At 36.4% G+C, this 26444-nt stretch overlaps 1 protein-coding gene across 1 annotated transcript; it reads right to left on the bottom strand.

Moving 5' to 3' along the window:
• Positions 1-590: 590 nt before the first annotated feature.
• Positions 591-24249, bottom strand: LOC122024052 (E3 ubiquitin-protein ligase UPL2-like). The gene is made up of 17 exons (XM_042582566.1): positions 23932-24249; positions 23689-23815; positions 20591-20686; positions 20297-20500; positions 13651-20185; positions 12401-13470; positions 11985-12287; positions 11704-11911; positions 11202-11467; positions 10848-11125; positions 7275-8388; positions 7058-7204; positions 6848-6928; positions 5979-6204; positions 5749-5888; positions 4408-4514; positions 591-1126 (listed from the first exon to the last, which is right to left on the bottom strand). Exons 2-17 carry the CDS (start codon positions 23782-23784, stop codon positions 1024-1026), a joined length of 10974 nt encoding a protein of 3657 aa, XP_042438500.1. The 5' UTR covers positions 23785-23815; positions 23932-24249; the 3' UTR covers positions 591-1023.
• Between the last annotated feature and the right edge of the window lie 2195 nt (positions 24250-26444).

The following is a 26444-nucleotide window of genomic DNA, read 5'->3' as shown; positions in this document are numbered from 1 at the left end:
CAGAGTCACTGTTCATTAGAGCAAGCACATCTTCTCACAGATTTTAGACAGGATCAAAACAACTAGAAGGCAACGGCGTATGCTTAGACCAAAAAAGTCTTATTGATTTAAAAGGATAATTAATTAATTGGATTTATTCTTTTATGTATCTAACGTTTATGTATCTATATTGATCTTCGTCCATGTCCCTAACCGGTATAAGACCATTAAGATAAGATAACAGATTTACTTTTGATAAAAGAAGTAATCTCAAACGCTTGGTAAACACATGATAGTTACCTGTAGTGAATAGGATTCGAGTCTAGTCTCAGGATTTATATCTTGTAGATAGAGTTCAAGTCGCAAGAAATACATCACTTATATTTATAAAAGAAGTAATCTCGCGCTGATGGTTTATACAACAGTATTGCCACACATGTAGGATCGGAATGCCCTCCTAATTATCTCACCCCCTCTACACAAGGAATCGTCGATTCCTTTTGCCACGGATAAAACAAGTAATCTGATTTGTTATTTTAGATGGCCAGATAAGATTGGAATATTTTTTTAATAATTAATCAAAAAAGAACATCTACAATTCTGAACGTTGATGATTCAAAAGAAAAGGATGCATTTTACTGAATAACAAGATGTTGCCATTCACAATCTGTTCCAAATATCCACGAGAGCTTTGCTGTTTTTTGAGTACAAAAGTTGTACTAAAAAATAATATGGAAAAAAAAACAAAGTTAGCAAAGGAGACGCCATACAAGACGATTTGATTTGCAGTCACGGGGATTCGGACGACTGACACATCCACAATCTGCAACATCAGCCTGGAGTAAGAGTGGTATATCATATATGGGGGTTTCTCTCACAAATCATAAGGTGACTACTTCATGGTTGAATTCCAATTTGAGGAAGTCCCTATTCCATAAGTGCGACCAAGCAACCACACTTCAGACCCTCGGCAAGGAGAGAGTTGGCTTTTAAAACCCTGTCGAATACACCTATCTGTACAAGTGCACACCTTCCTTCCCACTCTCAACCGAAGCCAAACCCTTCATTCGCTTCATGGATAGCTAGAAGTAACCTCTCCTGCAACTGTCCTTTTGAGGTGTACTCAGGCAGGTCCAATTGGTTGAAGCTGCACAAGTACAATGTACAAAGACCATCATAAGAAAGACTGGGATAGAATTCACCTGATAAGTAAACCACAAGAGACAACAAAACAAAAGAGAATGAACAATGTCAATCAGAGAAAAAAATGCAACTCATTAATAGTAGATTGGTAGATGAATATATATATTTAAGTGAAGCTAATCCCAAGCATAGTGGATTGGCTGTTGGTTAATCACTTGTTCCGTTGCCTAGAATGGACAACTAGCTATCTTGACAACAAACATACATCTACCTGGCCTAGCGATACCAACAAAGAAATTCCACAACAGAATAAAATATATTTATTATGATTATAAATTTATTTATATCAACTGCCAATAAACTGCGTGCCCATCCCTAAAAAAGAGAAGGAATATTATGTATGGATTTATCAAACTATTAAACTAATGTTAAGTTATTTCTTGGAAGGAACTCGTTATAGGGTCCAACTATAATGCCAAAGACCACTACATCTCTATCACAACTTGAGTATAGTGTCAAATATACAAATTACACAAGTTCTCACATTCTAGATTGGATAAGAACAGATATTATAATATCGATTGTCTTAGATTTTGAACATGGAATGTGAAAACGCTCACTGACAATATTAGAGATAGTAAATACGATGATTAGGAGAATAATTAATATTTTATGTTTATAAAAGATAAAATGGGTACAGAAGAAGCTAGAGATGATAAAGAATTTAAGTTATGATATACAAGAAAAAATAAAATGAAAAATGGAATAGGTATTATTGTATATAGTTTGTTAAGGGATGAAATAATAAGAGTAATTAGTTAGAAAATGAAATTATTAATGTAATTAACATATATGCACCTCAAGTTAAGATTAAATGAAAACATCTGACATAGGTTTTAGAAAAGCCTGGATGAGGTGGTTAAAAAAAATTTATGATAGATGAGATTATTTTAGTAGGAGGAGATCTAAATGAATATATAAGAATAAAAAATAATAGAGTTCATGAAGGTTGTGGTTTTGAAACAAGAAATGAAGGAAAATTTATATTGAATTTTGTGATAACATATGAACTTATAATAGCTAATAAATTTTTTAAGAAGAGACGAAAACACCTAGTTACATTCAAAAGTGGAAACAATAAGTCACAAATTGATTTTCTTAGATCTTATAATCGAGAAGGGGGATAGAAAAATTTATAGATTGAAAGCAAAATATCTTTAGGGTGAGGACAAGAGCAAGTATTAGGAGAAATACATGTGAATATGTAGTAGCAAAGAGAGAAGCCAAGAAAGCATTGAGTGAAGTCAAGGATTAAGCTTTTGAATGCCCTTGATACAAAAGAAGAGAAAAAAGACATCTATACGATAACGAAAGCTAGAGGAAAACAAAAGATCTTTCCCAAATAAGATACATTAAAGATGAAGTCAAAGGGTACTAATAAGGGCAGCTCGGTGCATGAAGCTCCTGCCATGTGGGGTCCCAGGAAAGGATCCATTATAAGCAGTTTTACCCTGTTTTTTTGCAAGAGGTTGTTTCCAGGATTCAAACTCATGACCTTTAGGTCACAAAGTAACAACTTTACCGTTGCACCAAACCAAAAGATACTAATGAAGGATGAAAATAATAAAAGAATGATTTAAGTTAGAGGAGTATAAAAATTTAAATTTTTATCGGAGAATTTAAGCAAACTTTAAATTGGATGCAAAATGAAAAAGCAATTGGTTTAAATGATATTCCAATAAAAGTAGGACAATGCCTAGAAGAGCAGGGTATTAAATGACTTACAAATTTATTCAATTTTGATATTGAAAAGGAACAAAATGTCTCAACAATGGAGGATAAGTACTCTAATCCTCTTATAAAAACAAAGATGTACAAAATTGTGCGAATTATAGGGGCATTAAGCTAATGAGTCATACTATGAAACTTTAGAAAAGAAAGAAAAAGATTAAAGAAAGAGACCAAGGTGATCAAAAATTAATTTAAATTCATGCATGAAAAGTTAGCGAAAGAAGTTATATATCTTTTCAAACAATTGGTTGAAAAGTATCGAGAAAAGAAGTAAGACTTATACATGATATTTATTGACCTCAAAAAAGCTTACGGAAGATTCTCAAGAAAGATTATATAGAGAATTCTAGAAAAGAAATGCATTATTATAGCGTATATTAAAATAATTAAGGATGTCTATAAGATGTAACGACAAGAGTGAAAATTTTAAGCAAATTAATTGAAATGTTTCATAAAGATCAACTCTAAATTTATATATATTTTACACTGGTATGAACTCAATATATACATCCAAGATGTGTTATCATGGTGCATGTTATTTGCATATTATTTTGATTGATAAGTCACGTGAATGAGTAAATGTTAAGCGTCAATCTTGACATGAAACAATAGAAGTAAAAGGTTTTAGACTTAGTAGAGTAATATAGAATTTAAGTTTAGTATTAGTAGTAAATGTAACAAGGTAATTTGTTAGGATACGAGATGACGAGTTATGTGTAACTAAGTGCTTTAAGTATCTAGGTTTGTTTTTTGCAAAAGGACTGAAAGATTGATTGTGATGTTTTATATAGAATACAAGCAGAAAGGTGTCAGGTGTTTTTTTATGATAGTAAGATATCTCTAATACTTAAAAGAGAAATTTTACAAATTGATAGTTAGAATTGTTGTGTTATATGGAGTTGAATGTTGAGTTATAGTTCGAGCACACAAGCAAAGATGATAATCACGAAGATAAAAAAGTTAAGGTGGATGTACAAGCATACGAGGATGGATATTATAAAAAATAAGAATATTAAAGAGAAAGTCAAAGTTGCATTTAATAAGGAAAAATTCCGAGAAATATATTTAAGATAGTATCTACATATACTTAAACAACCAATAAATGTCCCAGTTCGACAATGTGAGACTATGATAAATACACACATTAATAAAGAAAAATGACCAAAAAAATATTTGATTACAATGATAAAATAAGATAAAATTATAGTAGGAGATCGTGCCCAATGACGTAGGAACATCCATATAGTTGACCGCATTTAATAGGATAAAAGTTTGGTTGTCGTTATATTAGTTCTCTACCAGCAATATTATATATTTTATACCAAATATACCTACGTAGAATGATCAGCACTTTGCCTATAATTGGATAAAGACAAAATATGGAGTGGTTTTCTTTCAAAGAAGAATCATAAAATACTCAATAGTGTCTCTTTCTCCAGCCTATTTTCTTGTTTTTAAACAAGACATGCTATAATGGGAAAAAAAATATCATACCAAGTATGAGCTGAAGGCAGATGGTGCGGGGTTCCATATGCCTTGTGAATCTGAAACCGCTGAGAGCCTGAGATTCCTTGAAGTGCACTAAATCCTTCCAGAGGCACCTATTACAGTAAAAGATATTAGGAAAGAAGAAATAAAGAAGTCAACTAGTTGAGACATGGAAATGTACAAAAGAAACATTAGATGAGTGTTATTTACAGTAACAAACTGCTGTTGAATACAAACAACCATAGAAAATAAAATGCTAAAGAAATTAAGTCACACAAACAAAATGAAAATGACGAAGTCATAATGCCTATATCAATGATTGCTTGTTACACATCTTCATCAGCCTGCATTTGTTCCCAACTGTTCGGGGTAGGCAATATCCCCCTCAGACCTTCAACTTAAATCGCTTCAACTATTTGGCTAACTGATAGCTTTAGAATAGATGGTGTGAGAATGTTTAAAGAATTAGTATAAATGGGAACAAATTATAATAAAATTTTATTCTAACTATTTGATGAATAATTTCTATAATTGGGAATACTCTGATTAATAACAAAATAATATGATTTAGTATGACAAACAATCTTGCAACAAATCACAATTCACACTATCCATTGTTTTGTATCTCAAACTCGAAAATACAGATTTCATACAATGAAACCCAAAGGTAACTTCAAACTTGACACGTTAGCATGCATTTAAGAATCTTATTGACTATCAACCAGCTGGAAAAGAAAGAACAGTGTCAGCCCTTGGTGTGCAACAAGAAATTAGTGCTATACCAAACAATTTCATGCCAGCCGATAAGGGGAAGCAATGTGCACATCAAACTGTTGGACAAGTATTGTATCGTGGGACACAAACATAATTTGCAGATATGAAACAAACATATATAATTCCACCAAAAAAGCAGCAACTATAGGGATTTGAAGAATAGACGGGATTACTAGCAAGAGACAGCACAAATATGTTTGCTATCAAATGGTTGGACATCATAGACAGAATCCAGTAAGCTCTTTTCAGGACTTGGAATCAAGAGCTCCTAGGCTCCATACAATGAAAATGAAAGCCTAGGCAAATGGACTAACTTTCAGGCATGGTATTTTCTTGTACATCAATTTGTTTTATACAAAATTAGCAGAAACACACGGTTGCATTACTTGCTTCAAACAAGGCAATCCTACTGGTGCTTATAAGAAGGAAACCACCATACAAGAAAATATTGGACCCTTTGAGGTCAACTAACAATAGAAACTTAAGCAAATTTCCTATAAATTATCTATCTACTACTTTAAGGACAATGTTTCATATACAAACAACTATCATTTATCTAGCCAAAGAACCTACCTTTGAGGTGCCAGTTACAAATTGAAGGAATCGGGCCTTGTCCTCTTTGCTGAAGCCCTGAACGACTTCCCAAAACCATTGAATTACAGGGGATGCATTGCTATAGCCAGAATATTCAGTATTTGCTCTCAGGTCATCCACTGTCACAAGTGAAACAGAATAGGAATAAGAGAAGTGTATATGAAAAGTATATCTGTGGGAACTTTAAAACACATCAAACATCAACTCACAATCAATATCAGGAAGTCCACTTATTAATAATTCTAATTCTTTATCATTGAAAATAGATATCAGATCCCTGGGTATCAACTCATTAAAGCCTTCCATAAATGCATTTATTTGAGGCCTAATTGCAGTGGTTAGCAAATGTTCAGCCACACGATCAACATATTCGTGTTTGTTTTCTTCAGTGACTCGAATATTTCTCCCACCAGGAATCAACTCAGAATCAGTTACCTGAAATATAAGCATATAAGAACATGTCAGAAAAATATAATAACCCCTAAAACAAGAAACAAAAATGTATTTAATGAATTAAAAGGTTCAGGACTTAAGGGGATACAACTTCAAACATGCAAAAGACGGTCTAAAGTTTCTCAAGTCTCACAGATTTAGTAAAGGACCATAATTCTGACTTGAAAAGCGAAAATTAGCATATAAATGCACCCAATAAACACGTCATAAATAGGAAAGAGAAATGTATAATAAACAGGCATCTAGTGTATCATTTTAAGGCTCCTGTACAAGCTTTTCCACCAAGAACGTATAATATCGTAAAAGACCTATGCACAAGAAGAGAAGTATATATACAAATCAGGATAGATTTGTAAATAAAAGGGAACAAACTACAGTCCAGAAAAATTTAAAAGCAAGACATAGAATCAGTTTATAATTAAAAGACAAGATCACATCCATTGAACTATTTAGTATTGCATATCTTTAGGCAAGTGTAGGTCACTTCAAGGGTCCATGTATTTTGGTTAATTTCCTAGAAACTTAGTTTCAAAACAAACAGGCTATACGATACCTATAGTGTACAAACTTAACATAAAAGATAATGGGAGTACATGATTATAAAGGGAAAAAGAATAGCATTCACCTCAGCCTTTTCATACAATATCAGTTTTTCCTCATCAGCATCCATACTGAAAGTAAGATCCAATACTTCACTTATATCGTTCTGCAATATGGCAAATAAAATAAATGGAAGATCAAAAATTTTGAAAAATAGAAGAATCATGAAACATCAAAGAATGAAGATGTTGATGAAGTAAAAGAACACCAAAATGTACAAGGAACTTCAGGATACCTCAAGCATCCACTTCAGATTTTTATAGTAATCTGGATCAACAGCCTCAATGTCATGATAAGTAACCTTTACACCAAGAATGTGTTTGTAAAATGACCTTGTAAAATGGACATCAAGGAGCTGACTATCAAAGAGTGCTTTACTGACCTGAAAAATTTGACAATGTTAGTGATCACAACAAAAAAAGCTTGAAAAGGATAATAATCAAATCACTCACCACTCGTCCAACAAACTTAAAATATGAAAGATGTTCCGTCTGGTAAACTGAATTGGGGTTTGGCTGGAATGTTGATTCATTGCCAACAGTTGTGAAAAGAAGGGCACCCTTATCAAAAATTACCCGAGAAAGCAACTGATACCATTCCCTGGTAAGTCCACCGGCATCAATACCTTCTTCACCTTGAAAATGGACAGTTAATTTTCCCTTCAAATCTTGTGGTGAGCGCATTCGCAATTGGTTATATGAGTCCTCCAATATGTAGGCTCTTCTCACTGAAATTCTAACAGGACTGTGATGATGATCATGTTGATGTTTTATTTTTGATCGAAAATGAGACCGTTTATTGTCAAAGTCAATGTATCGTGGAATTTTGAGCATGAGAGAAAATGACTTCTCAAGCAAACCAGGATTCTGACGAATGAATGAATTTAACAACTTCCTATGCCTCTCCAGAAACCTAACAAAAACAACCTGTTTTTCATGGGTGCTTGTACATGGACCACAAGATGATTTTTGTGCAGTTGGTGTAGTTGCATCTTCAATGTCAGTTGCCGTAGTAGCAAAATCTTGAACAGTTTCATATTGCCCAGGACGCAACTTTTCACATGTCACAAAGAATGACTCAATATATGGCAAGATATTTTGGGCACCAACAGAGAGTGGTGATACTACAATTGTACTCGTCGATGCCAAATTTCCTGAAATAGATTCAGGCTCTGATGGAGGTCCTGAAGAGATCTCAATTTTGCTTATGCAATTGCTCAACTCTAGCCACAAAGGTTCAAGTGCAGAATTTATATCCCATACATGAGAAAGAGCATTAATATGGTCTTTGTCGGGGAATGAAACTGGGTTCTTCTTTTCGTGCAATGCAGCAATAAGAGAGCTCAAAGCCTGCAGAACTCTCAAGATTGCAGTACCATTAATAGAAGATGAGCTGAGAAGTGCTTTCTCAGCATCCTCGTATAGGTTAAGTTCATTAATTGCATAAATACTTAAATTTCGCACTGAATTGACCAGCTCTGTAGTAAATAAATGACAATACGCTGGAGCATTGGCCACCACTTTTTTTAAGACCTCAGCAACAAGATTGTATGCATTATCAGATAATCTGCAGAGAAAAAACACTCTAAAATCCCCAAGAAAGTGTAATGCTTCATGAACAAGTTGAATCCTTCAGCAGTAATCAGGTTTAATTGGCATTGAAAACACAATCTTTTGTCTAATTTCATATGGCACAAAATCAAGGAAATATGAGTGTGACATGGCGGGGTAAACCATTATCTCAAAAGCTAAAATCATGAGAAATGCACAGGGTGACATAAAATATTTTTTTAGATTCATTTAAGTGTTTCTTTAGATCTTAAAAATAAGATTATTTAGATATTTTAATGAATTTGTTAGTTTTTAGATAATTAAGTTATATTTCTATAAAGAATATCATTGCCTGCCTAGAATCTTTGTATTAGATAATATTTCAATTAATAAAAAATTTCCTCTTTTGATGAGTTGAGTTGTTCCTCATGCTACATCAATTGGTACCAGAGCTAAATTCCTAATTCAATCTCTAATTTCTAGATGTGTGAATTCCCAATTCACTACTCCTTTCCCTTCAAGTGCTCGAAACCATCAGATCTCCCATCCAGCGTTCCACCCAAAAAAAGTCACTCCCACCATTTGTCTCTGCATGCCAGCAGCGGCACATTGCCAACAGCTGCCTTCTTTGCTGCAAGCATCACCAACCACCACCGCATTTGAGAGCCTTGCACCACCCTTGTTCCTGCTCACTGCAAAGCCCTACCAGGTCTACATCCCACTGGTGACCTGCAGTGAACCACGACCGCCTCACCAACCAACCAAGGTCCCCATCAAGGTGATTCCTTCGTTTGAGGTCGGGTCATACCCAAGGAACTGCCACCTTTGTGCATGATTCAACATAAAATAGACCTCATTTATGGATCACATTTGTCAATACTCCCATACTACCATATGAATCTTGAGAACACACTGAACTAAATAACTAGATCGAAGAACTCCCACAGAGAAAAACTTTATTAAAGAAAGCAGGAGTCCTTTCGTAACCTATGCATTATTAATGTCGAAAAAAGATCTCTCTTGGAAAGGCAACAACATCGCCTTTGTTGTAAGACTCCCTTGAACCAATCAAAGTCATAACTACAACAAGACAAGTTCTTTAAAACGGAGCATTGCATTCCTGCAACAACACTAACAATGCATCTCACATAGCTAAATTGTTCTTTACGAAGATTGTTCTATTGCATGGGTTACATATATTGATCGTAATAAATACAACAACAACAGCCAAGCCTTATCCCACTAGATGAGATTGGCTATATGGATCTTTTTATGTCATTGGGCTCTATCCCTTATTATATGATCATCTATATTTAAATAAATTTTATCTTATTTTATTGTTGCTAACTAAGTCTTTTTTGTCTTTCTCGTTTGATGTGCATATTTGTCATAGTTTCATATGAACATTTATCGGTAATAAATATGTTAAATTGGTAAGCTATTTTTGAAAGATCCTATGGAAGCTGTTTAGAATCCAACTCAAAATCTCATCACATTTCATCCACAACGTCGAAGCTCAAGCTGAAAATCTACTTAGGCATTTTGCTGAGGTATTTTGTAGGAAAACCCCATGATTTAGAATTCCATAATACCAATTGTAGAGTTTACTGATAATAATTATGTAAATCATTGTATAGGTAAAAGTCCATTCACGATACTCTATAGGTCTAAAGATCATCATTTAGTCCATTTGGTTCCATTACTAGTAGTTCCGTTATCTACCATCTTCTACACTTCTAAGTCAACGAATAACTTTTTTGCGCATATCCGAAAGACACGTCAATGTTAGGAGAAAACTAAGGATACATACCAATGAATTTTATAAGGATCACAAAGATACACACATAAACAAAAAGATTACAGTCCTTATGGTATTTCGGCATTATGAGAAAAATACATCTTAATGTTTATATTGCTGACTTCCCTCCTGAATATTATGAGAACTACAATGCACAACCCTCAATTTATTTGCTTAGACCAAACAAGAGGCACCAAAGTCATCTTCCACGGATGCACCCATTGTTACCCATTCCACACATTTATGAGGCATTGTAAAACTTAACAGACCATCTGGCTTTCTACTTGATAAGTTGAATTCTTCTTGGTGAGAGAAAATGACATAGTGATTCTTTAAAAGGTTGTTTAGATTTATTTAGGAGTTTGTTTAAATTTTTTTTTTTTTTTAAAGTTTGTTTAGATATTTACAAAAAAAATATTAAATTTGTTAGGTAACTATGTCATATTTTTACAGAAAATTGCTCTTGTTACTAGCCTAATAAAGGGATAGGATCCAATGTATTAGATCCTCTTTCAATCAATAATACTTGTCCTCTTTCAGTAAGTTGAATTGTTCCTCATGATGCATCACAGGATCTCACAAAACAAAATCAGGTTCTAACAAACTTATTTAGAATTATTGTCACAGAAATGATTAACCACTGTAAGTCTAAAGGCAAATAAACAAGAAAACTGTACCCTTCACGTGCAAGCAAAGAGCAGAGAAGTCTAAGCTCTCCTTCTGGAATGCTCAATAAAATATCACTAATATTGTTTTTGTTGTTTGTACCAGAAGTAGAAGCCTTTTTAGAATCCTCACTTTTCTTTGATTTAATATCCTCTTTAGCAGAAGACACAACAGCATCAGCATTAACTGGTGTGTCTTGCATAATGTCAGAAGCAGATTGTAGCTCAGTTGGTGCTTCAGGTTTGTTTGACAGGCCAGAATCAATAACAACCTCAATGAGATTTAACAACTGAAAAGCAATGGCTCAGTTAGTCAGTACTTGCAAAATAGGAATTAGACCACTGCAACTTCTATTTAGTAGGTACCTGTTCCAGATGAGAAACACTCCTCATGTACAATGGTTGATTCAAGAGTCCAAGAAGTAACACAATAGCAAAAGCTCCTGTTTTAACCTCGGATTTATCTTCCTCCATCAGAACAGCTTTCCCGTGTCCCTTGTCCGATACTTCAGGTACGCTTGTAGGTGAACATGGTAATACAAGATGCAATAGGAGCTTGGATACATTTGGATGATTTTTTGCTAAGTAGGCCAGAGTCTCCAAAATACGGCGAGACACTAACGGAGGCACTCCTGTATATCCAAAAAAACATAGTGATTGTGAAACAGATCATGAATCATGACAATGCTTTTGATTAGCAGATGTAAACAACAGTCATATTTCAAAAAAGTTAGTTGTTCAGCATTTTAAGGAAATCCGCCCAGTTTTGTAGTAGAGGAACATATAACATGTTAACAAGATATAACTGAATCTTAAAGGTCTCATGACAGGTCATCAAACAAATATACTGCTGCAATTAAAGAATTACCGCCATAAAATTGAGGACGGGAATAGGCGACATAACTCTGACACCCATACAACCTAAACGGGGATTCAGCGTATTCAACTGAAGTGTTAGTGGGTCCCCGTAGATCCAACATTAGCATATCCATTAAAACTTCCACCAAATAAGTTCTTGTCTCGTGATGAGTACATAGATTCAAGAAAAGCCTCTGTAGTTGACCTTTATACAAAGGCTGCAAATAAACCATCAAACTGTCAGCATGTAAAACGTAATAGAAAAGCAAGTTAGAAGAAACAAGCATCCACCTGAACTATACGTAGCAATCTGATCATTGCTTTTAGATCATTGATGCCAACTAGGGGAACACCATCAGTTTCAATTAGTTTTCCAACTGTAGATCTGCGAGCAGAAGCCTCAATATTTCGGTCCAGAGTAGACCCGATAGTATCTCCATGCCTAGAAGACTCTCCGCGTCGACTTCTAGAACTTATGCCAAAGAGTCCTCCAGTATGATGACGATGGGCAAACCTTTCACGCAACATATTTGCTTCGGCAACAAGTGCAGGGGTTAGTGTGGCCAACAAAGTATCAGGCGAGGTTAAAAGTACCTAACATGAAGGAAAATGCTTGCAAATATCATGAGAAATAAATTCACAGATATAACTTCATAAAAAAAAAATGCTTGAAGACAGAACATCTAACAGTCTGAAACAAAGTTCACCTCTTCTCGAACATCTGAAGGAAGTGTAGCAATTATAGACACAGCATCCATCTCAACAGGTTGGCCTTCTAGTTGTTGTGATTCTTGTTGTCTTTGAGCACGTTGTTGTGCTAAGACCTCCTCCCTAATATCAGGTGGAAGTGCAGCAAGAAATTCAGGATCGATATCTCCATCAGCTTGAGGCTGCTCATTTGAAGCCTGTGAAACCTGATTCTGCCGTGATGAAAGTACTTCAGCTCGCAATTCCTCAGGAAGAGCCTCCAAAAATGTGGGGTCTATAGCATTTGTATCAACATTGCCTGATGGTTGTTCCACCTGAAGTGCATCCCGATCAGTTTCTTCATTCTGATGTGGAATCTCACTGACACTCTCCAGAGATGTATCACGACCACTAACAGGGATTGAGTTTGCTGATGACCTTCTCATCCTAGCTGCTGGCGGTAAATCACCCAAAGGAAGTCTATCGACAGGACCTTGCCTGTCTCCATCATCATGCCCATCAACACTCCCAATTTCAACTTCCAAACTACGAAGGCTTTCACCTATTGTTGCCCCACTGCCACTGCTTGCTTGGCTCACTGCTTCAACATCTCTGACAACAGCATCAGCCCATTCATACTGCATCTCTGTCACTTGTTCACATGCACCAGAAACTCCAGTGTCTTGAATAGAATCGCCATTGGTGGCTACAATGCCAGTATTAGGAGAGACATCTATTGCTTGTAAAGGGATAACAATATTCTCATGATTCTCAGTACCCCTTGCTTCTATTTCATCCCTAACTTCAGCCTCTGATGTTTGCAACTGGCTTGGTTCATGTTTTCCTTGCAGACTAGTCTGTATATTTTGGTCTTGTGCAGGCGTAGGCTGTCGCAATTGGGAAACAAGCAGTTCTTCAATCCCTTCAGGCACTGCAGGAGCATTAGATGCACCACGTTGATGATTATCATCCAACCACATACTGAAGCGATGTCCATGTCGTCCATTCCTCAATGTACGGAAGATAGCATCCATTCTGTATGATGTGTTCTCCTGATTTCTTTCTGAGAAAGCTATATCCACTGTATTTTCTGAAAATGAAATTTCAAAAATGTGAGCATGAAATGACACTAATACTTATTGAACTACAAATTTTGACAAATTGGTATCCCATTATAAGAATAAAATAGTTGTTGGATAAGCAACATTAATTAGAGGTAAAAGGGTGAAGCATCAACTCAACCAAAAACTTGAGAGGCCAAATATTTTACCTGATTGTCTCTGGTGAACTAAATGTCTAAAAGAAGAAGGCTCCCCCAATAATGGATGTTCAAGATGAAGAGAAGTGTGATCACCGGTTCTTCCAAGGAGATTATAAATGGATGTTGTACGTCCTTGACGTCTAGAGCCAAATATGTCAAGAGGCATTACAGAAAAATTGTCACTACCAAGAACTTCAAATTGATCGAAAACATTTATTCCACTGATTCCTTCCTCTAAGCGGAGTATTACACCATCATCATCTTCATCATCATCATCCTCTTCTTCCAAGACATCTTCATCAAACTCTTCGTCATCGATCTCATGGTCATCATGATCTATATCTGGATGAGAGATTTGATGAACTTCATCCTCCTCCAAATCATTGTTCTCTTCATCATCATCCTCCTCGTCATCAACTTCCTCTCCATCCCCTGACATATCTTCATCCTCGTCATCATCACCCATATCATCTTCTACATTTTGTGATATTTCAAATCTGATTTCCACACTTGAAACACCATTATCCATGCCTGTACCATCTTCAGATACTTCGTGCATGAAATCATCTTCAGCTTCATGAGAAAAAACTCCATTCATTTCACGATCATGGTCCATATCATCTAACACAGAACTGGAATTGCCATAGGTTTGGGCAACACCAGCTGTTTGCCTTTGGTTGGGAACCTCTTCGGTGTGATCAGGTTGGGACATTGTTTCCAAGGCCTCAAACCTATCCCCTTGATCATTAGAGGAACCTAGTTGATGCTCAATAGTGGCCAGCTTCAGGGAGTTGTCCTCCTTTGCAGTGTTAATGTAAGCAGAATGAACATGTTCTTTTGTCACTAACTCCAATACCTTAATGATTCCTGCGATGAGCTTAGGTGAATCAGCATGGTCCAAGTCTAGCACTTGAAGAACCTGACTTAAAGAGTGAACAAGCCCAAGATCAATAAAAGTAACTGATGCTTCTGCTGAAATATATGAACCAGTTGGTGAACGAGCAGCAAGAATATCATTAAGTAGGTCAACAAAGGCATGAATACGTGAATCAGATGCCCTGCAATGACCAGATGAATCAACAAAGTCTTTGAACACATTACTTATTTCAGAAAAAATTCTTCTTCGTCCTTCTGTTGAACGAACAGATGATGCCACCAAAAATTGGCTTGCTCTGGTAGCTAACTTTTGCCTCCAATCTCCTTCAGTTTTTTTATCTTTCTTGGAAATTCCTGGGTAAGGAAGAAAATTCAGAAGAATATGATGAAAGATGCCCCCACTGACACTTCCATTTAAACCCCTAGAAAGAGAACTACTGAGTTCAGCATCTCTTCGAAGTAACACCTGAATTGATGAAGCATAAGTGAGAAGTATCTCCGTCAACAGCTTAACAATAAAAACAATTTTCGCAGTAGATACCAAAGCCTCTTGTGAATTAATTTTGTCATCTTTAGATGAAACATCGGTGACTTTTTCTTTTCCTTTAGCTGAAGTTGAGTCAATATCCATATCTGAAACTAACGAGCTAGCAGGACTTGCATCAGTTTGGTAATTTGTGACTGGAGGGACAAATTTCACTATCAGATCCAAAAGGTATTCAATTACACTAGTAAAGCTCTGTGGAGTTTTGCGATGAGCCTTGGTATTCTTTGTACAAGGTTCTGATAGCTTACCATGCCCATTTCCAGGAACCACCGATGCCATATCTAACCCAGTAGTCTTTTCATCACTTGCAGCTATTTTGTCTTTCTCAATTATCTTCTCCTTGTCCTTGGCCTTGGACTTTTCCTTCTCACGATCTTTCAATAGCACTACATTAGGTCTGTCACCTAACATTTCAATTCTGCATACAGCTTGTGCAGCTTTCAGAAAAACCACAGGGTCCCTGGAAATAACAATAGACAAATTTTGAACAAAAGTTCTTGGTGATACTCTTGCATTTGAATGTCTGCTTGTTGCTGCAATGAGGCTATGGCGTATCTCTAATTCCATGGCTTGTTGAAGAGTATTCGGATCTTCCAAAATGTGGCGGATAATCACAGCTGCCACGTTACTGTACCCAGGAAATAAGCTGTTTGCAGGTAAACTAAGTAAAGCTTGTAAACCTCCAGCCTCAAGAAAACTAACAGCAACTGGATGAACCTTAGTTAACATAGAGCTCAGCTGCAGCACCACATGTGTTATCTCACAAGGTAACTGATTCTGAATACATCTGCAGCATATTTCCAGAAGCCTCTTCTGGTGGTCCATGTTCAAAAATCCCATAGTTGACGCTAGACAAGACTGACAATTCTTTTCTTTTTGCTCATCAATCACAAGTGAATGCTGGGGATTAAGAGTATCATTTTTCATTTGTTCCAGATTTACTATTCCTGGAGGCATCTTAGGATCCACCTGCAATAACTGATCGACAGAAAGAAAACATGCAGTTACCCACTTTGGAACTTGAGGTTCTACACCATCTAGAGAGTCAAGATTCCATCGAGAAAGCAGGTCCATGGCAATCTTTACAAGCCCAGCTTGGTATGCAACTTCTCGTGCCATAACATCATCATGAAGAAGTAGAGCAAGGACATGAAAAAGTGCAGATAACATATTCTCACTTAATGTAGTTGAAGATACACAAGAATGGTTGACATGATCAATGATTTGAGAGAGGACTTTATGCCGATGCTGACCATTATTTTGTGAGCATATTGTAACAAGAAGATCCCTTATAGGAAAGGCTAAAGGTTCATTCGCCTGCAGGAGATTAATGGACACCGACAGGATTTCATCAATTGGCGGCAATTGGACAACTTCCTCATCTTCATCAATGGTATTAGAATTTGCAATTCCATCTACCTTCAACGATGAGTCTGAATTCCCTAGGGACATGGCAACAGCTCTAGCAAGTTCATCATCTTCTTGCGGCTCTTCTGGATGTGAAAATAGCCAATCTGTTGCAATTTCAACACTATTTGTACCAACCTGTCTCAGTGCTTCTTCTGCTCTAGAACGAGAAAAGCCCATCTCTACAATCAATGATATAGCTGATTCATCAGGTGGTGGACCAACTAAATGAGATGCTCCACTGGTACTGGCATTCCTGACTTCAATCCCAATATAAATATGTCGCACAATGGAGATCATTGAAGTAACAAACTCCAAATTGCAATCAGAAAACTGATGATGAGTCCAGATGGGAAGTATAGCTTTTAAGACCTTGGATTGAAGCAGCCTGACAAATGCTTCTGCATCTGGAGGAAATAAAATGGTTCCATTTGTGATTGGTTGCTCGAGCAACTGCTTTGTTGAGGAGGAGAGGATGAAAGAAGATGTGGCTAAATGGTTCAGCAGTGTACCATAGCTAGCCAAAGGCCCATATATCCATGAATTATCTGAGTCTCCTTTGTCTTCTTTATAACATTTATCATCCATTTCCATCGGGGAAGCTGCAGAGACCCTGTTGACTGTAAAAAGCAACTGACTAGTAGCTTCAAAAGTGGTTAAAACGGCCTCAATAACACCATTTCCAAAACAACATTTTAGCATAATGGGATTGGATGATTCCGGCCTATCTGAAAGAATCCCATTCAGAAAATCAATAACTTTGCCAAGATATCGACATTTTGTTGATACAGAAATCTCACTATCTGAAGAAGAGCTCAAATGCCCACTAAAATTCAAATGTCCTAAAACAATTGAAGAAACTGTGTTACCAACAGATATAATGGAAGGGGAAACATTTGTGGGATTGTTCTCCCGACGCAAAGTGAGAAGCATTGATTTCCCTAGCTCCATAAAGAGATGGTTGATATGATAAACAAGTGACTTCATCATGTCATGGCATAAAGAAAAATAAGATCTCTGCTTGGCATCTTCTATCTTACTAGCAGTGCTGCTATCTGAAGAATTTGCAGATTGGGATCGGGAACTGGATGTGGCTCTCAATGTTGAATAACCATCTATACCATGTCTTTGTAAACCAGTGGAAGCACGTCCAAGATCCCGATATATGTTAACTAGGTCAGAAATTTGAGATTCTATGCTCCACCCAGGAACTCTTCGTCGTAATAATGGATCGAGATACTGCCTGAAAGTATTATAACGTTGCTCTTCAGAATCAATTGTACCAGAGTCTACATGTAAATCATTAGAAGAATCATCATCTTTTTCAGTCTTTAAATCTTCAAGGAGAGCAATGTGCCACAGAACTTCACGATGAATATGCCCAATGTCTTCTAGAACATCCCTGCTAGAATCTCCAAATTCAGTGAGCAATGCACTAATCCAGCGGTTATCTTTAGAAGCAGTGAGGAAAAGGAGAAATTCAACAACAAAAAGAGACGAGAATGCTCCATTGTCTTGCATAGACTTGGAATCCTGCAAAGACAGGGCAGAAAATGAACTGAATTCATCCAGAGATTTCTTCAAGTGCTCCCTAAGAGAGGAAGAAAATGAACGAGCAAGTGGTGCAGAATGATGCTGCGTAAAACCCTTGAAGACCACCGTGATGTGCAAAGCAATTGGCATTGCATCAGTTGACTGTGTGATGCTAGGCCGTTGAAGAAGTTTTAACAATGCTTCTATACCCCCCTTCTCTACAAACATTCTGCAAGTTTCAGAATTTTCCATTGTCCGATGAACTAAGACCATTATATGAAAGATACACAACTGTTCAAATTGCTCATCACTAGTTCCTTCTGCGGCCATATCCATAGCACTAACCAAATCGTGCCCCTCATTAGCTTTTTCTTCAGAATCAGTTTCCATGGCAGTGTTCTCATCCATATCCACTGTGGTTTCCTTGGATTTATCACTCACTATAGATGAAAGCTTTTTTATAATTTCAATAATTATCTCAACCCCAATACCTCTTAGTGAAGAAACATGACGAAGAAGCTCTTCAACAGCATTTGCCAGAAGAACAACACCCTCATTCATTGCAAACAAATATTTCCTTGTCGTGAAAGTCTCAACAAGGAACTGCAGTGCTGCAGTTTCTTTCACTGCCTCCAATCCTTTGCCATTAAGACAGATAGCACCAAGACCATTAGGAACACAAATGAGTGCCTTTGAAGAAGGAAGAATCCCAGATGTCACTGATGATAAAAAAGAGTCTGGGACAGCAAACTCATTCAGAACAGGGAAGCATGTTGGGTCCTTGTGAATGATTTCATTCATAACAGTTACTGCTGCAAAATAAATGTCCCCGCCAAACATATTTGCATTGTTAAATATTAGGGATAAAGAAGCAAGCAGGCAGTTATGGTGGGAATGATTCCTTGTAGCATTTGCTGGAGAGTATGTAGCAGAACTCAATGCCTTGAGCAAGCACTTGATAAGCTGTTTCTGCAAGCAGATATGATTTTCATCAGACTTTACTGTGTCTGTGGAGATCACTACGTCACTAGTACCTTCCCCAGAGCCAACGATTCTATAAACTTCAATCTGTAGTCTCTGAGCCAAAAGTTCAACCCCACCTAAATCTTTAAATAGAGAAACAGCAGGGGTACTATATTCCATTAGCTTTTGCAAGGTTTTAACTGCAGAAGAGACAATATGTATATGTGCCGGATCAGAATCTTGTAAAAGAGGTAGAAGAGGGGGAACAATTCCTGAGCCCCTTACAGCACTACCAGAACTTGAAGAAGATAAAACATGAAGTAAGAAGAATTGTAGAAGAGCATCAACAAAGACAGGGGTAGAAGGATCATTGGGGTTGCTAAGTGATGTAATAGTTTTCTGAAGCACATTTAGCAGCATCAAGCGATTCCCACTTCCAGATATGATGCTTGAACCACTCAATATTCTAGCTCGTTCATGAGATGATGCATATGCTGCTAACTGAGCTCCTAAAGCAAGCATAGCCAATGCCCTCAAGGTTCCTGGCACAGAATCTTCAGCACGAACAAGCTTGATGAGTTCATTTGTATACTCAGGTTCATTCGCAAAAAAAGAAGTTAGTTCATCATGAGCATCATTTGACTGTACTAAAACAATGAACGCAAGAATGCTAATCCTGCAATACAGCCTAAAGGTTTTGGGAGATCGGAATGCATGTGCATACCTAATTCTTGAAAGCAATGAGAATCTGTGCTCAGTAGGTACATTAAACTCTTCAACACACTGTTTCAAAATGCTCAAATCATCATCCTTCCTTTGATGCATATCTGGCATCTCTATGACACAAATGTTGGATGATTTAACTCCCTCAATGACAGACTCAGTAACTAATGAAGCAGTGGCATATTCAAAATGAAGAGTTGAACCCAACCGATGTTGGGTTCCATCACATCTGTCACCAACATCAGAAGGAAACAAGCACAATCCCTCATTCTGATTCCTCTCATTTGCCACTATACATGAATGTAAACCCAAGCCTTCTTCTTTGCTTCCCCAGCCTTGTGCTAGAGACAAAAGATAGCTATTCATAGAGTCACAGCCAATCAGTTTACCACCCAAATGTATCTTGGATGGATTTATTTTCACCAAAGCGGAAAGAGTCTCTAAGGTAGCTATAAGAATGTCCGGATCTGTGGATGCAAGTAGAAGCTTGAAATGCTGATTCAATAAAATGATTAACACATTAGAAAACATCAATGAAATACCATTACAAGTGAAAATTATTAGATTGTTATTCAACGGCTAAATAACTTGGATCTTCAGATTCACCTCTAGACCTCCAAACGAACTCTTGTTGTGACAATTTTCCAGAATAACTTGCATGACTCTTAAAATCTGCATAACTGAATGTTTAGGAAATGGATCCTCCTCCAACATATTGTCAGATAAGAGAAGGTCTTTTCTGCAAGAAAGATATGTCTTGAAGTATGTGTCAAAATGCATAAAAAGTGGCCTCCAATGATGAAAATTTCCCTGAAATTAAATCAAAGACTAAGATAGATACAAAAACCGCTATTTGAAAGTTAACTTTAAACAATAATAATAATAATAATAATACTGCACCTTATTGTACTCCCATCGAAAGCCTGAAAGAGGGATGGCTATATCATGTAATGGGCTATTAATTACCCTATCAATGAAAGCTTTAACCTTAGGTGGCTGCAAATACCAAATAGTAGGATTGTAAGCCAACTGACAAGCTTAACATAGAAATAAATTAACAAAAATTAAATAATCAATCAAAAGAACTTGAGTTCACTTGAATGCCATGTAAAATAGTACTAGGAAATATTATTTGAGCAACTAAAGTGCATCAGCTCTTGAAGCACTTGCATCTTCTCAGACATTCACTAGGGAGTAAAATAAGATTGGCAAATGATATTCTTCTACACTCAAAAAAAAAAACATACAAATAAACATAAGAACACAAGCATGTGCATAGCTAGCAATTTGGTGCTGTTTCAAAAGCAAAGTCTAATACCTCACACTATATCTCTCCAGGAGTTCATTCCTATTTCATTCCTACAAATGGAATGTGACTATACACACACATATATAATATGCATGATTCCAATATTTCTAAATGTGAAAGTATAAACTAAACTCCCCTAATATAAGCATCTACTTAACATCTATTCCAGCAGGTAACATAGTCGTATATTTATGAAACTGACATGGGAAGCAATCCAAGGAAAAAAAGACAATGACTTGGATGGATTTCACCTTGTTTATTTTTTAAAGCTGGAGCTTAAAAAAGATAATTGTATAAAACGATTTTCAATTAGAAACAAGTTTCAGGGTCAGAAGGAAAAAGGTCAACCATGACAATTACTTTTCTGATAAGGGCTTGAAAATAAACAAAGTAGATTTCTTTGTGGTAACTAATATATAATAATAACAAAGGTATCTTTTCCCAAATAATATACAGAAACATTCGCAGAAGGAGTACTTAGCCAATAAACAAAAACATGGACGAACAAGTCAAGGAACAATTTCTCAAGTCGTTAATCCATTCATAATGTCACACTGAATTTCTTTGGTGAAAAGTCCAATCTGAAGTACAGAATAATTAGTAAGTAGCACTACACATTTTGGGCAGAAACCATATTGACTTGATAACAAATCTAGAAAAGGTTAATTTGTCTAACAAAACGCAAATTGAATGAAATCTCTACCTGGTCTGCCTATTCGACTTATCATTATAATCAATTTTCACCTTTTCTCGTATAAATAATACATTTTTGTACACTACAGTCTGTCACCAAGATTGTTTTTATATAACACATATAATGCAAATTATTCCTCCATGCAATGTTCACATACTTCTTTTTTACCACCCTACATAATCTAAGAGATTCAGTTCACTATGAGGGAAGGAAACAACTAAGGAAAGAAAGAAGGTAGTAGGAAAAATTAAAAAGAAAAGGATAATGAAATATTTCATTTAATTCCTTAGAAGAAAAGAAAATAAAGGGCAGCCCGGTGCACGAAGCTCCCACCATGCGGAGTCTCGGGGAAGAATCCATTGTACGCAACCTTACCCTGCTAAATTTTGCAAGAGGCTGTTTTCAGGATTCGAATCCGTGACCTTTTAGTCACAAAGCAACAACTTACCGTTGCGCCAAGAAAGTAGAGGTTCCTAAAAATTTATTTGTTAAAAAACACTAAAAACATAAATCAATAGTTTAAAAAAAAATGAATTTTGGGGGCTCAATTGAACTCAGCTGACATGAAGAGAATCTTTTCTAGCCAATCAAAGCAGAAGCAGATTTGGGCAAATCTAAAGAAAAATATTCACTAGCCATTTTCTTCCCTCTCTAATTCTGCCAAAAAACACATGAAAGAGGTCATCAGGAAATCCTTCTGCCATATTGTTTCTATCCATGTTTCCTCCCTCGTAGGAAACACACTGTGATTGTCAGAAATAGATACACCACAGAAGTGATCAATAATGTTCTGAACTAGATTAATCTGAAATACCCAACCCAGAAATTATAGCATCTTCTAACCTACAAATTTAAATGATGCATTACTGTGCTGAAAACATCATCCACAACAAATCAAATATCGGAACAGAGTAGAGATCAAACATTAATGACGCAATACATATTTGACACTTGGAGGTTTACAAATCATCAGCATCATTAAGCTGTGTTAATCACAACTAATTGGCACAAGCTAAATGAATCTCATTCCTCCATCAAAAACCTATGCAAGACTATATCACTACTATTATTCAGATCTATTAAATCACTTTTAATTACATTAACTAGAGTTCTCTTTTGTCTCGTTCTATCCCCTCACACCTTCAACTTCAATCAACTCAACTATTTTTTAACATTTATATAAAGGTATGAAAATTTCTATATGGGTGTTGATTGTAGGCTTTGGTTAAAATCATATGGTGTCAACCCTTATAGACACCAAATAGGTTGCCAAGAATCAGACTCTATTTGGTGGGGCGGTAAAACACTCAAAGGAACAACTAAGAGGACTAGGGTTGATATTATTATAATTTTTTGTGTTATATACTGATTAAATAGCTTGAATAGTGTGCTTATTTATACATATACTACGCATTTTTAGAAATATAAATATTTTTTAATGCAGACAATTCATGCATGACACAGCTGGTCAAGCAAAAATTGCCTATGAACCATGGTATACGTAATTAGATAATATTTGGAATTGAGAAACTTACAACAAGGCCTTGCATTTGGATCCATGATAAATAGACTAGAGTTCATGATTTTGCTCAGCCTAATACCAAAACACATACACAAAATAGGTCCAAGTACAACCACAATGCAAACACGTTTCCACTGACCAAGATGAAAGACCACTAAAAGGGTTTCAGATCACATAAACACTAATCTGTAGAGGCAATGAAATTGATACAACTGCCCATTATTTTCTACTCATACGAACCAATTAGAGCCAACAAGTTTAAAAGAGCAAAAGCACGAAACAAGAAAAGGCATAAATATTTTAGCATTTCACGATCACTTAAAAAGTAAAACCTAAGAACTAGTTCATCACTCGACCCCGTAAAATCATTCAAAAATACGTTCACACTCCACCACAGACAACTGACTACTAACAATCTTAACGTGCAAGAAACAAACAAAGTAAACAGAGGATTAAATTCAGGGAGAACTCACGGACTCGGCCTCCAATTTCAGGACTGGCGAGACGGACCTCCCGCCCGACAAGATCTGCTGCAACCGCAGCGGGAGACTAGACCGGTGCCCCGACATCGCGATTCAGTATATGCCTTATTTCAGAAACCTGCCGACCGAGAAAATAAACAAAAACGAAACTCCATAAGAAACGGCGATACAGATCGAAGCCCCGTGAGTCAAATGATTCAAATAAAGAATATGATCGAATCGAAGTAGCCGGACCTTCGATTAGGGCGACGACGGGAGAGAGGAAGAGGAAGAGGAAGAGGAAGAGGAAGAGGAAGACGAAGAAAAGGAGGGTTTCGGAGAGAGCGGTGTTGAGGCGATGATGCAGACATACACATAGACTCGTAAAAGGAGACGGTAAGAGTGTGACGGGAAAAGGAGAGAGGCGAGACGGATAAAACCCAACGAGGGCAGTGCGAGAGAAATAGTCACGTCTCACAACGAAAGAAGATGGTTGGGAGAGAGAAGAGAGAGAGGAGAGAGGAGAGAGAGAGAGAGACAGAGAGGTCGGCGTAACGGAGAAGAGATGAGGGACGGAGGGATCCCGTGTAGGGTAGTGTCACGTTCCATCCACGTGCCATGTCCAGTTTGACGGTACTGAATGTGACATTTTTTCAAATTGCTCCAATAAATTTCATAATACTAATATGAGTAGGGATAATTACTGTAATGGATGTTAGGATCAATTATCGAGTGTATGATCTTCTTTAATAGGCGACTGTAGTGAATAAATATCTCCTTATAATTTATCCGCTTTCTAAGAATGTGGAATCGTCCGAACGACTTAACGTTCAGGCGATAATTTTACTTTTTATTAATAACACTTATCATGGATTGACGTAATTATTATTTATATTAGTATTTGTTTTAATTGATTTTAGAATTAATTTTTTAACATGTACAAAATACCACGTTGAGCGTATGATTTTTTCATACAAAGCATCTTTATACTAAATAAAATGTTACTATAATTTATCTATTTATATCTTATACGACTTAGAATACGACCTTTTTTATTAAAAAGAGTGACTATATTTCTTTATTAATAAAAAAAACATTCTAATTTTAAATTTATTAAAAAGAATATTAAAACTAATGTTACTCTCTTCTTATCTTTTCCATGAACCTTCTAAATTTCATGTTATTTTTTAATATATAAATCTGATATGAAAAAATATTAGGTCGATTTGATTTAGAAAATATCATATCCGGATTAGGTATGATATGAGATTACATCAGGTCTAACTGCGTGTTGCAAATTTTGAGAGCATGAAACAGAAATAAAATAATGCGATAATCACTCATAGTGCTTTCCCGAATAAATCACAATTGAAGACGTTGACGGTCGACGAAGGGATTGTCGCTGTCGGAAGCACGAACACGGAGCTGTCGGAAAGCGTTTCAAGGTTCACGAGCCAAATTCCAGCCTCTGGATGCTCTCTCTTTGCTCACACACGATCACCTCAGTGCTCTCTGATCACCTTCGCAAAAGCTTGGTATTCTCCCGGATCTATGCTTGGACGCACCTTAAATAAAAAAAGCTGAGGAAGACGAAGGGGAAAGGACGCCCCTTCGTCTCCCTGGCGTTTGCAGCAAACAGCCATTTGCAGCAGCGAAAGGGACGAACCCTTTCGTCTTCTGATGTAACGCCCAACATCTCTCACTAGTCCAAATCAATCCATAAGGTTATATGCTCACATAGACCATGTCAGTCACATAGACTACAAGGTGATCATGTCACGAAGACCAAAGCAAAATTAGTCACACGGACCAAATAAGTCACATAGACTTTATGAGGATCAAGTCACGAAGACCAAAGCAAATTAGTCACAAAGACCAAATAAGTCACATAGACTTTATGAGGATCAAGTCACGAAGACCAGAGCAAATTAGTCACAAAGACCAAATAAGTCACATAGACTTTATGAGGATCAAGTCACGAAGACCAGATCAGAACATCCATTCCATACATTAGGGAAAATGGTTCGTGCGACAGCAAGCACAGTGAGCATTCAATTGTTAAGAAGATTGTCACACCTTACTTAGCTACTCCATAGAACGAATCAGAGACATTAATGTCCATAGAACGAATTAAAGACATAAATGGCTTGCTTTTACCCCAAATTAAATTATTTACATTATTATGAACATCTCTAATCCCTCATATTGACCATATGTCAAGAGCATGTTCAATATCTTCAATCAAACAAATTATTCACAATTACATTTTATGTACTGAACTAAAAATGTAACCGGTACCAGTGAATAAATGTCACAGACGTAAATCAATCTCAATCTTCCTTTTTAACTAAAATCTATTCATTCTAATCAGTCGCTTTCCTAGTTATGGTCCATAGACCGAATCATCCATAGCCAATAGGAAACATGCTAAAATAGCAGACACTGATCAGAACTTCAAGTAGACAACTAAATAGTCACTTAGGGTAAAGTTGAGATTAACTTATAATCTCAAGGGTCTCAATAGTAGAGAAGTAGGGATTCATTCTCTTACTACCCTTCTTGTCGCCATAGCACATGTGTTATGAATCATATGCTACGATGTTATTCTCTTTTCCAAAAAGAGCGCATATTTTTCCCAAAATTTAACATCGTACAGATTTCGATCTAGACATTCCCAATGTCTAATCCTGAATTCAACATATGAATTCTAATCTGGCCTCAAGCAGATTCAATAAATGATGGGTGAATTTACTCCAATCATTACACAA

The sequence above is a fragment of the Zingiber officinale genome, chromosome 9B (assembly GCF_018446385.1).
Source record: "Zingiber officinale cultivar Zhangliang chromosome 9B, Zo_v1.1, whole genome shotgun sequence".
Classification (NCBI taxonomy): Eukaryota; Viridiplantae; Streptophyta; class Magnoliopsida; order Zingiberales; family Zingiberaceae; genus Zingiber; species Zingiber officinale.
The sequence above is the reverse complement of the archived record's forward strand: the minus strand, read 5'-3'. Positions and strand labels throughout refer to the sequence as shown.

Coding starts and splice junctions, on each gene's coding strand:
- LOC122024052 (XM_042582566.1), bottom strand. CDS start 23,784: ATGTCGGGGCACCGGTCTAGTCTCCCGCTGCGGTTGCAGCAGATCTTG. Junction 7,205..7,274: donor TTAAGTTTGTTGGACGAGTG/GTGAGTGATTTG, acceptor CAAATTTTTCAG/GTCAGTAAAGCACTCTTTGA. Junction 4,515..5,748: donor TTGTAACTGGCACCTCAAAG/GTAGGTTCTTTG, acceptor TTACTGTAATAG/GTGCCTCTGGAAGGATTTAG.